The sequence below is a fragment of the Mesoplodon densirostris genome, chromosome 2, assembly GCF_025265405.1.
Source record: "Mesoplodon densirostris isolate mMesDen1 chromosome 2, mMesDen1 primary haplotype, whole genome shotgun sequence".
Classification (NCBI taxonomy): domain Eukaryota; kingdom Metazoa; phylum Chordata; class Mammalia; order Artiodactyla; family Ziphiidae; genus Mesoplodon; species Mesoplodon densirostris.
The window spans coordinates 47,194,588-47,207,105 of NC_082662.1; the positions used below are offsets into that span (position 1 = coordinate 47,194,588).

A 12,518-nucleotide genomic window follows, 5' to 3' on the forward strand; every position below is an offset into this window, starting at 1 on the left:
TTCACTGCAAAATAATTATGCCAAGTGAATGAAGCCAGACAAAAAAGAACACATAGTATATGATTCCATTTATACAGAATTCTGGAAAATGCAAACTAATCTAGAGTGACAGAGGCAGATTATTTGGTGCCTGGGGGGTGTGGGGGAGGGGCAGTGCGAGGCAGAAGGGAGAGATTATAAAGGGCCATCAGGAAACTTCGGGGGTGATGAATATGTTCATTACCTTGATTGTAGTGATGTTGTCATAAATATATACATATTACATATATGACAAAACTCATCAAGTTGTATACTTTAAATATGTGCAGTTTATTGTATGTAATGATATTTCAGTAAAGCTTACAAAAGCAAGCAGGAAGAGATTAGTTAAATAAATTTGAGTAGGGACTTCCCTGGTGGTGCAGTGATTAAGAATCTGCCTGCCAATGCAGGGGACGCAGGTTCGAGCCCTGGTCCAGGAAGATCCCACATGCCGCAGAGCAACTAAGCCCGTGTGCCACGACTATCGAGCCTGCGCTCTAGAGCCCAAGAGCCATGATTACTGGAGCCCGCGCGCCTAGAGCCTGTGCTCTGCAACAAGAGAAGCCACCGCAATGAGAAGCCCGTGTGCTGCAACGAAGAGTAGCCCCCACTCGACGCAACTAGAGAAAGCCCGTGCGCAGCAGCGAAGACCCAACGCAGACCAAAAAAAAAAAAAATTTAAAAAGTGATTAAAAACAATAAATTTGAGTAGACCCATAAGGAAATAAATACTATGTAGCAATAAAAATTATGGAAAGATGTTTATGATAATTGTTGAAAGAAAAAAAAGCAGATTACAAAACAGTATATCCAGTATGGTCACTTTTTTTTTTTTTTTAGATAACCTGAATATCTACAGGATTCACCATTTGGTTACGAATAATGTCTCATTAAAATTAAACCACGCGGGCTTCCCTGGTGGCGCAGTGGTTAAGAATCTGCCTGCCAATGCAAGGGACATGGGTTCGAGCCCTGGCCTGGGAAGATCCCACATGCCGTGGAGCAACTAAGCCTGTGCGCTACAACTACTGAGCCTGAGCTCTAGAGCCCGCAAGCCACAGCTACTGAGCCCATGTGCCACAACTACTGAAGCCAGTGTGCCTAGAGCCCGTGCTCTGCAACGAGAGGCCACGACAATGAGAAGCCCGCGCACTGCAATGAAGAGTAGCCCCCCACTTACTGCAACTAAAGAAAGCTTGTGCACAGACAAAAAAAAAAATTAAACCACGGCTTATGTCAGTTCAGAGCCGTCCTGCCTGTGTGGGAATTCCCTTTCCCTGCAAAGTCCACCTGTCCCATATGTTTCTGGGTGCTCCCTAATGTGTCTCACTGTACTTGGAAAGCAGTCTCGAAGTCATTTGCTGTTGTTGGCACCTGGGGCCTCTGCTGAGTTGAGGCTCCTGCATTAATGCTGCTAGCAGAGCCAGAGGTTGGCCTGTGTTATGGCCCAGGCTGCTGCCAAAGCCCCATGCATGGGATGCCCACCATTCCTGTCCTGACACTCACACCTTAGGGTGCTCCAAGAGCAGAGTGATGAGGGAAGTCCCGCATCTTGTTACCCAGCCAGGGGTCCCCACCAGAGGTCTGCTTGGGCCCCAGGTGTGGTGAGCTCAGCATGGCAACTCTCTTTGTTGAGAGAGTCTGGGGCAGGGTGAGTTCAACCACCAGCCCCTGTGAGGTGTCTGGAATGACTGATCCCTCCCACTCTCTGGTCCTGGTGTGGACCAAGTTCCTCTTCCTGTGACAGTTGTCTTTCAGGGACCACCAGCATCCTCTGTCAGGTCTCTTCCAAGTCTGCCAGTGAGCCTGTATCCGAAATGTGAATACTGACGGAGATTCTTCTAGACGGCTCCTTCATGCCTGTGATCACATCATATATCACATCATATTATATAACATAACATATGTATTTACACATGGGGGAGGGGGAGGGGAGTCCCCATCTCTCCCTATCAGCATATTTTCCTCTTTCAGCTCTAGTGTAGCTGGAAGCACATACCCGGAAAATACTAACAGTGATTCTCTCTGAGTGAAGAGATCATCGGTGGTATTCATTTTCTTTGTTCTCTTGAACTGTCCATTCTCATTTTTTTCTATCACTGTCCATAAGGCCAAGGCCAGTGTGTCCTGCTCAAAACCTCATCCCAGCACCCAGCTCTGTGTTTGGCACATAGCAGGTGCTCAGTAAGGTGTGAACGACTAGCAGGTATTACTTTTCAAGACTGTGAGGGGCTGGTTTAGCAATGACAGGGAGACGGTTTTTGCACCCCGCCGCCCGCCTGGCTCCACCTCTAGCCTGTCAGGTCCGGTCACCGGCGTTTCCGCCTCTGCCGCCTCGCGGCGCGGAGTGTCTGGCGCCCGGCCTGCAGCCGTTGCCCTCTGCTCAGCAGCCCGGGGCCGCCTCACCCGCGCTGGCGAGGGGAGGGGAGGGGACCAGACTCGTCTGGGAACTGGCCTGGGCCGCTCCTGCCTGTGCCTCTGCCCGCTTCCTGCGCCTCCCTCCAGCCTCCCGCAGCCTCCCCGATCAGGTTCTGCTCTGGGACCTCGGATGCCCAGTCGCTGAGCCTCGCCCCACGGACCTGCTTCTCCGACGTCCCCAGCCTCGGCTCTGCGAGCTGTTGGGTCCTGAGCGCCCCACCACTTGGGTAAGACCCGTGCCGCCCGCAGGCCCGCCCCCACCTCCCCATCTCGGAAGGGCCGAATTCCTTTAGATCCTCCTACTGCTGGCTCTTCCTCGACTCCAGCGCCCTCTCCAGGCAGATCTGCCTCTACCCCAGGAGCGGGCTCCGGATAAGCCAGGTGGTGCCTGGCAGCGCTCTTGCGTGGGCAGGCTGGGGCATGAGGCGTCCTGGGATGGGCAGGCCTCTCACGAGGATGAGGAGGCTGGCCCTTGGCAGTGCCTAGGGCCACAAGACTCAGAGTCCAGAGGGTGCAGCCAGTGCTGAGTCACTCAGGCCAGGCGTGGGGTGGGGGGAGCACCAGCCCGTGGGTGAGCCACTCCCTGGCAAGGGTCCAATCCTGGAAGTTGGACTGGGTTCAGACCTGCAGCAGCTGGGCCAAGGAGGGGGTTCAGCTCCTGCAGGAGGAGGTGGTGAGAGAGGGAGAGGGAGAGCACACTCGAGCCGGTAGGCAGGAGAGAGTTCAGGGCTGGCTGGGCAAGTCCAGTACTCTGCTCACACATCCTGAATCTGGCCTCCACGACTTGTAGGCATTCCCTCCTCTCCATCCCCACCATGCTGTATCTTCTCCCCTCTGGACCATTCACTGGGCTTCTCACTGCTCTCCTTGCCCGGCTTCTCCATAAACGGCTGTAGTTCTAAGGGGGGGCCTGGCCTTGAAGCAACGATGAGGTCATCTCTACTTCCTCTCTTGCTGGTATCACTACCTACTTCCTTTGTTCCTCCCTTCTGCCCCCTCCCCATTTATCCCACAACTTCCTTTATTCTGCCATGCCAAGCCCAAGGGGCTCCCAGAAGGAACTGAGAGTCTTAGCTTATTTGATCATTTGATCATTTGATCAAATTTGATCATTCATCTACACATGGATTTACTTCCATTCACTCACACATTCCCTTGTTCCTTCCCATTCCATTACTCACTCCCTCATTCTCTCGACACTTACTGAGCATCTACTGTGTTCTAGTAACTGAGTGTTTGGTGGGAGAGGGGCAGGATGCTCTGAGGAACCAACACCATCCCTTCTACCTGCTTGTTCAAGGTCAAGAAGGAGAAATGAGCACAAGTCAGTCCAATTTAAGAGAAAAAGCAATGTGAGAGAGAAATAAAGAGCTGTGAACTGCGGCTGTGTGTTTATGTGTGGGGAGTGAAGATACAGAGGAGGAGGAGGTAATTTCCACTTAGGAGGAGCCCAGAAGACTTCCTGGAGGTGATGCCATTTGAGCCGGGCCTTGACTGGGGGCAGGGTCTGGATGTTGAGTTATTAGAGGGCATCAGGGTAAACGGAATAGCAGGAACAAGGGAAAATCCAGATGTGTGAGGGAACAGTGGGAAGCTTTGTTCATGACTTGAGAGGATTAGAAGAAATAAGTCTGGGACTTCCCTGGCGATTCAGTGGTTCAAACTCCATGCTTCCACTGCAGGGGACTCAGGTTCGATCCCTGGTCACGGAGCTAAGATCCCACATGCTGTGTGGTGCAGCCAAAAAATTTTTAAAAAATTGTAAAGATTAAAAAAAAAAAAAAGAAGTCTGGACAGGGAGACTAGGGCCAGTAGAGGACAGGCCATGTGCTCCCATGTCTCTGCCAGCTGTCACAGGCTAGGGGAGCAGCCTTGTTCTGGGTGACACAGAGCCTTGGTCTGTGTCTAAGGCCATGAGGTAATGGCCTTATCCTCATGGCTAAGGATAATGGTAACATCCTTGTGGATATTAGAGCTCTTTAATCGTACAGGCAACCTTAGATGGAGTGAGTTCTTCAATCTTAGAGGTGTGTAAATGGAGGCTGGGACACAAGGCATGTGTGTGGAGATGGGAGAGCTGCAGGTTCTGGCCCCTGGAGGGGTTCGGCTAGGACAGTGCTGAAAGTGGGAGTTGGAGTGGATGATGTCAGAGGTCCCCTCCCACCTAGAGGGTCTGTCGTCCTATCTGAGAAGGCTAGAAGGTCCAGCAGAGGGAATTCCTGGGAGTTTGGTCATTTGTTCACTCATTTATTCCCTCATTTGCCCCTACACCCAATCATCCATCCATTCATTCATTCATCACTTAGTCACCAAACCCTTGGTCTGGGCAGATCCTGTGCTGAGGACTCAGATGACACAGATGAGGTCTCTGCCCCTGTGAGCTCCCAGTCAGATGGGGGAGCAGACCCGCACTTGACAGTGACAACCCAGTATCATCGTGGAGTAGGAATGGAGATTGTTTTATTGTGTTTTGTCACTGAGTGGGAGGTAGAGCTGGGACATGGACCTGAAGAATTTATTTTTTATTTATTTTATTTTTTTATTTTTTTATGGACCTGAAGAATTAATGCAGATATTTGTCCTCCAGCCAGGAAGGCCCCATGAGTGGGGCCAGATGAAGGATGTAATGTGGGAAAAGAAGTGTTTGAGGGAGAAAATACTCTGGGCTCATGGGGCTTAAGAGGCAATCTTCCTCCAGACATGGACCACTCGAGAACCAGGCCTTTGGGCTGAGGGCACCACAACCTCATCCCTTACCGGAAATGAGCCTGCTGGATTTGAGAACCTCTAGATAATTCCTTGGTCAGCATAAGCTGTAAGCAGGTTATGTAGAGTGGTGGTTAAGCTTCTGGGCTCTGGACCTAGATCAGAGTGCAAGTTGTGGTGCTAACTATTATCAATTGTGTGACTTTTTTTTTTTTTTTTTTTTTTGCGGTACACGGGCCTTTCACTGTTGTGGCCTCTCCCGTTGCAGAGCACAGGCTCCGGACACGCAGGCTCAGCGGCCATGGCTCCCGGGCCCAGCCGCTCCGCGGCACGTGGGATCTTCCCAGACCGGGGCACTAACCCGTGTCCCCTGCATTGGCAGGTGGACTCTCAGCCACTGCGCCACCAGGGAAGCCCGTGACTTTGGGCAGATGACTCTGCCTCTGTTTTTTCCTTTGCAGGAGAATATTAATCATAATACTGTCCTTTTAGAGTGAGGCCCAGAGATGGTAACAAATATGAAGTGCTTGTACAGTGCTGGGCAGGTGAGAAGGGCTATAATGACAGGGCTAAAATGACAATGATGACGATGACCGTGATTATGATGATGATGATAGTGATATACAGTATAGTGATATACTGTCAACTGCTGCCTTTAAAACCTCTGGGCCTCATTTTCCCCAGCTTAAAATGGGAGGACTGACCTAGCTCACTGGTTCTCAAAGTGTGGTCCCTGGACCAGCAGCATCAGTATCACTTGGGATCTTGTTGCAGATTCTTGGGCTCTACTGCAGCTCTGCTGGAGGTAGATCCTAGAAATCTGTATTTTAATAAGCCCTCTGGGGACTTCCCTGTCAGTCCAGTGGTTAAGACTCTGCGCTTCCACCGCAGGGGGTGCTGGTTTGATCCCTGGTCAGGGAAGTAAGATCCCACATGCCTCGCGGAGCGGCCAAAAAAAACAAAACAAAACAAAAAAAAACAGCCCTCTGGGTGATTCTGATGCAGGCTGAAGAGAACCATTGACTAGCTATCACTTAAGACCTATTCTGGATTCGCCTTTCCAGGACTGATTCATCAGGTGTGTTTTCATGCCTTCTGCATTTAGGGCCCTGGTCTGGGGGCTCGTGGTATAGGCACAGAGATGAGTAAGATGTGATATCAGCCGTCAGGGGGCTCCCAAGTGAGTTGGAAAGGGGAGACAGACACCCTTGGAAATATTCACTGGAGTAACAGACCAAACAGAGCTGCTAAAGAGACACAAGAGTCAATTCTGTAACAAATAGCAAAGGGAAGGGAGACCTTTGTGGGCTGGAGGGGCCTCTGCAGAAAGATCTAGCTCCTGATAGTATCTTGATTCAGCCTTGCTGGAATTCTTCTCATAAGTCTAACTGAATGATGTCTTTCATATTTTATGCCTTGTTGTGTGGGGTGGACAGGACTCTAGACATGAGGCCAGGAGTGATGATTCTAGACAACTTCCTTGCTCTGTGACTTTGGTTGGCTCACTTTTCATCCCTGTGTCTCGATGTGTTCATCTGTAAGATGGGGACACTAGACTGAGTCCAGTGAGTCTGAGTGCAGACAGCTCTGGAGAGAGGGTAGGGTTGGGGACCAGAAGCACTCTGGGTTTCTATCCCCTCATCTGCATAGTGAAGACCCTGAAATTGTCCTGACCGCCTGCCTTACCCAGTGAGATTGGGGATCCAGTGAGTTGAGCTATCCCCTTTCTAGGCCATTTTTCTTACCTGTCCAGAAAGGTCTCATGACACCTGTCCTCTTCACCTCACATGGCTTTTATCATACTGAGAGTGTTCTTCAACCTCAGGGGCTCCTTGATGCCTAAACCCTGTTGCCTGGCATTCAAGGTCCTCCATGATCGACTCCCAGCTTTTTCCTGCAAGATGAGGGCCCTCACTGCCTACGACTGCATCCTGTTCTGTTCCCGTAAGGCCTCCCCCCTCCCCCCTCTTGTCAGCCTATTCAGTCTTCAGTGCGGCTCTATAGCACTACCTCCTCCACAAGGCCTCCCAGCTTGCCCCAATCTTCAGTGCCATCCTTGGACCATCTTGCCATTTTTTTTTTTTTTTTTTCTTTTTGCGGTATGCGGGCCTCTCACTGTTGTGGCCTCTCCCGTTGCGGAGCACAGGCTCCGGACGCGCAGGCCCAGCGGCCATGGCTCACGGGCCCAGCCGCTCCGCGGCATATGGGATCCTCCCAGACCGGGGCACGAACCCGTATCCCCTGCATTGGCAGGCGGACTCTTAACCACTGCGCCACCAGGGAGGCCCCATCTTGCCATTTTTAAGGAGTGACTTTAATTTTGCATTTGTAGACACTGAAGTACGGACAGACCATAAACTCTTTGAAGGTAAGGCCTGAGCTCACAGTGATGGATGTTAGAGTCCTTGACTCCTAGAACAGGGCAGCCCAGAGAGAGGAGAAAACTTGCCTAAAGTCACATAGCACATTAGTGAAAGAAACAGGCCCAGAAACCAGTTGTCTTAGGCCCAGGAAGAGACATTATTAGGAATGTGGTGAGTGAACTAGAGGGGCAGAGGAAAGGGCAGAGACCTCACCTTGGACTGACCTCTGTTCCAGCACAGCTCTGCACTCAATAGCTGTGCCACCTGGGGCACCTCACCTACCCTCCCCAGGCGACCTTCAGGTGGGGTTGGAATGAGGACATGGTGAGGCCTGGCACACGGTGGGTGCTGGGTTACTGTGAGGTGCTCATTATTATTCGCCATCCACTTGTCCGTCCCAGCTCCCCTGCCTGCATTCCACTCCCCTCCTTCTTTTCTTAAACACCAAAAAGCACTTGATTTTACCGCCTTGTCATGAGAAATCCAAGGTAAGTGTCAAAGCTGCCTCACGTGGGCTTCCCTGGTGGCGCCGTGGTTGAGCGTCCGCCTGCCGATGCAGGGGACGTGGGTTCGTGCCCCGGTCCGGGAGGATGCCACATGTCGCGGAGCGGCTGGGCCCGTGAGCCATGGCCGCTGAGCCTGCGCATCCGGAGCCTGTGCTCCGTCCGCAACAGGAGAGGCCACAACAGTGAGAGGCCCGCGTACCGCAAAAAAAAAAAAAAAAAAAAAAAAGCTGCCTCACGATGTGCCTTGCAGAAGTGAGAGGGAGAAGGGAAAGTCCTGATGGTCTTTTAGTCTTTTAGGGGCTGGGGTGGGAGCCCAGGGGGATGAACTCTGTGGAGCGGATGGGTGGAATTTGGCAGGTGTCACTTTTAGAAAAGTCACGCCGCCTATTTTAAGGAAGTGAGGGGGTGTGCCCCATCGCTGGCCAACAGCTGCTGGATGCTGGTGGGCTGGAGCGTTGGACGGCACCTCAGGGGTGAAGAGTCCTAGCAGGTGGGTCTGGTGTCTGTCTGGGAGGCTGCTGGCAGCTCCCCAGACTCCTGCCCCCTTCCAGCCTGACCCCTTGTGGACGGATGGAAAGCCGGTGCCTGTTGTGCCAGTGTCACTGGCTGGGGCCGGGAGCCATCCCAGAGCCAGAGTCCCTGTGGGGAGGATGTCAGGGGCTGGAAGTGGGGGTGACGAAGTTTGGCTGCGGTTGGAGGTGCAGTGAGTGTCCGGCTGGGTGCGGGCCCCCCGACGTGGAGCCTCCGTGCGGGGCTCTAGGGGAAGGGGGGCCCCCGAGGGCAGTCTGAGGAAAGGCCAGGACACGGTGATAACTGATAACGGCTGGCTCAGGAGGGGCGGGAGCCGGGGAGGAGGAGTGCGAGGAGAGGCGGGCCGGCTTCATTGGGAGCTGGAGCCGGGCTGTCGCTCAGGTGACCAGTGTCTCTCCGAGGAGGGTGCGAACAGCTAGCAGGGTGTCGGCAACGATGATCCAGAATGTTGGAAATCACCTGCGAAGGGTATGGAGGGTGGGCTGGGGGCGGGTTGGGGGCAGAGGGGAGGGGACTGGAGGCTGGGGATCCCGAAAGAGAACTGAAGTTTCCATTTTAAGTCAGAAGTCCTACATCTTCTCTCTCATTTTCCATGGGCCATTTTCTAGCTGTCTTTGCAAGGAGAAATCACAGAACTCCTGGGCTGGTTTATTATAAGCAACAATCCCCAAACAAGCCCCAGGGGCCATTAGGAGGGCTGGCTATGTTGAGTGGAATCATCTTCGGCAAGTTCTTTGCGTCTGGAATTCTATTCTGGGGGTGTGTGTCTCTCCCCATGGAGTTCTGTGCCGGTTTCTGCCTGACGGCTGAGCTCTGTGGCTCTGGAGCGCTTAACTCTTAGAGTTCAGGGCTTGAGGGCCACAGAGCTGCTAGAAGATACAGGCTAGGGGTGTGCGTGTGAGTGAGCGTGACAGGCTGAAGCCAGGGTTCTTGGGGACAATGACCTCTTTGGGAGAGCACGTGCAGGACCAAATGAGGGCTGTTGGAAAGGTGTTCTGCAAGGTGACCTCGCAGAGAACGTTTCCCTGAAACCTCCTAACAGGGACTTTGGAGCTGAGATTAGATGCTGAGGCACCAGACAGACCCAAGTGCTCAGCGGTCCCTCTTGGGAGCCTTTGATCTGGGGAATGGAGAAGCGTTCGGGACAGACTGGCAGACGTGCTATGCTGGGTGTAGAGCTACCATCCTCTGAAGACATTTTTGGGAAAAGCCTTTTAAAAGGGGCAGGGACAAATAAAGACATCTCTTCTCCACCCCCTCCCTCTATCTGTATAACTGGCCTTGATCACCACCTTTGGTTCATTGCCTGCATGGCAGATCTCCTTGGGCTCCCCTTGTTTCCTCCTGAATTCTCCAAATTCCCCTGGAATACAGGAAGCTGCTGTTAATGAAAAGCAAGCAAACCCACCCACCAAACTCTTCACTGGGGACAAAGAAAACCGGGTTAAAGGAGGGCCTCAGATAACCCACATGCCCTGCTTTATAGGGTTTGGGGGCCCTTGTCAGTATCCCATGGCACTGCAGACAGTGAGCATTTTGGAGTCGGATGGTTCTTGCTTTCACCCATCACTGGGTAACCCAGCAAGCACCCGGCACATGTGAGTGAATGAATGAGATGGTGAGCCTCCTGCCAGGCTGGGGTGGTGGTGGGGAGGTTGGCGGAGCATTGAGTGCCTGTGTGGTGGTGCTGGAAGGGTCACCTGTCCTGTTTCTCTCAGTGGAGACCCTTCTCCTTCCCCACGCAAGATGTCAGTCTGAGTCCCGCACTCCTGGGCTGGTACCCTGTGGGAGGCTGGGAGGCTGGGAACCTCTGCCTGAGTTCTAGCCTGGTCCAGGCAGCTCCCAAGGGGGCCCAGGAACTTCATTTACTCTGGGAATGAGGATGGAGCTGTTTGTCCCAGTTCCCCCTGAGAAGCTCTGCACCGGGTAGTGCTGCCAACAGGGTGGCTGAAGGTCAGAAACAGACGTGAGCATCTGTGCACGTGTTCACACACCCCACAGACTTACACGTTGTTCCTGACCCCCTGTGGCCATCCCCCTGCTTCACCTTGAACCCGAGGACAGCGGGAGGTGCTGCTCCCCAGCCCCCAGCGCCAGCCTCAGTCAAGGTCTAGTTCAGAGTGTGGGGAGGCTTAGGGCATACCATTTGGCTACCTCTGGATTAGAATCTCATCTTCACCCCATCGTTGACATGTAACCTTGGGCCAGGCGCTCCCCCTCCCTGGCTGTTCTCTGAGGTCCCCATCAGCCTTGACATCCTGGGGGTCTGGATGTTTGTGAAGGGTTTGTGCACCACCTTGAGGTTGGTCCTGACAGTGAAAAGTAGGGGCCCAGCTCCCTCAAGGACCCTGCTGTGTGGTGGAGGAAGGGAGACCCCTAGACGTAAAATAATGTGCCTCACATGTAGCAGGAGCACAAAAACTTGTGGACAAATGAGCGGCCATGGGAGCTCAGAGGGGGCTGAAGGGGTCCCAGAAGGCTTCCTGGAGGAGGAGATGGGACTCAGACACTTAGCTTCAGCCTATTTGGGAGCCACATTTGAACCCCAGTCTCAGCCATGGGCAGATAGCCTTGGTGTTCTTAGTCTGGAGGACTCATCTTCATCCTTCCAAACCTGGCTCAGCCATCATTCCCCTTCAAACCCCCATCCTGCTGCTCCCAGAATTAATGGTGCTTCCTCGGGATGTTATACTGGCCTCAGTTGTTCCCTCTACAGGGATTAGCCTGTGTCAGCGCTGAGTACTCTGTGATGAGCCCAGGCTATTGTGTGGAGCTGACAGCTAATGAGGGAGACACAGTGAAAAGGTAGTCAAAGAAACATACAATGAAAATCTGTGATAAGAGCTGTGAATAGTAATAACAAATGTCATATAAATGCTAGCTATGTGCCAAGCATGCATTAATTCATATATTCCTTATAACAACTCTGTGAAGTAGATAGTGGTGCCATGCCCATATTAAAGATGAAACTGAGACAGAGAGGTTAAGTAACTTGCCCAAGGTCACACAGCTAGTAAGTGGCACTGCTGAGATTAAACTCAGGCTGTCTGGAGAACAGAGAACTATTAGAGAATAATGAGAGAGGTCACAAGAGAGCTCTGTGACCAGGTGACAACTGAGCAGAGACCCAGCGGCTGAGAAGGAGACAACCATGGGAGGAGATGGGGGAAGAGCGTTCCAGGCAGAGGGAATAGTATTCATTTATGGGCTCCAAGGTGGGGGGAGCTTGGTGCATCTGAGCTGCCGAGCGAAGGCTGGCGTGGCTTGGAATGGAGAGAGTGAGGGCAGAGCAGCTGGAAGGGGCTGAGACACGGCTACAACGTGCTGCAGGCTGGGGGCCTGGACCCCGGAGGCAGGGTTTGGGGTTTGGAGTGCTGTGGGCCCTATTGCTCTGCCCACCAAACTGTGCACTCTCTGGGGACTCTCTGGTCCCCAGTCTTGGTGCCAAGGTGTGCGGTCCCTGCACACTGAGCTCAGCAACCCGGGAGAACACATCATTAGAGTTCCTCTCTTCCAGCGCCATGAAGGTCCCCACTGCTTTCCCATCCACCTCTGACCCCTCACAATAGGGAGGTGGGCCATAGGATCAGCGCCCTGGTGCAGACAAGGCACAGAGAAGTGAGAGGATGTGCCTGGGCTTGTACCACTGGCGAGAGACTCGGAACCCCTACCTGCTAGGTTGGGACCCCTTTTCCAGCCCTTGTCTTGGCCACCGAGAAAGTGGCCTCGATCTCACACCCAGACTCACCCCATGCCAGCCTCCTCTGCCCACCTTCACACACTGACAATGCAGATTCAGGGCTGACCTCCTGCCTCTACCTCCTAGGGCCTAGGGGAGGCTGCACCCCTGCCCTTCACCTGTGCCTGGTCCAGGTGGGTCCGAGCGGGACAGTGGTAAGAGTCCAGATAACTGCCTTAGAGACACTCACACACTTCACTCCCTGTAGACCTGTTTCCTCATCTGTGAACGAAG

General features: G+C 53.0%; 1 protein-coding gene across 1 annotated transcript in view; it reads left to right on the forward strand.

Annotated features, from left to right (window-relative positions):
- Nucleotides 1–2,264: 2,264 nt before the first annotated feature.
- Nucleotides 2,265–12,518, forward strand: part of ACOT11 (acyl-CoA thioesterase 11) — a 53,676-nt gene continuing 43,422 nt past the window's right edge. Inside the window, exon 1 of the mRNA XM_060083874.1 lies at nt 2,265–2,666. Coding sequence (XP_059939857.1) covers nt 2,265–2,666 — 402 coding nt within the window. The remainder of the gene's footprint in view (nt 2,667–12,518) is intronic.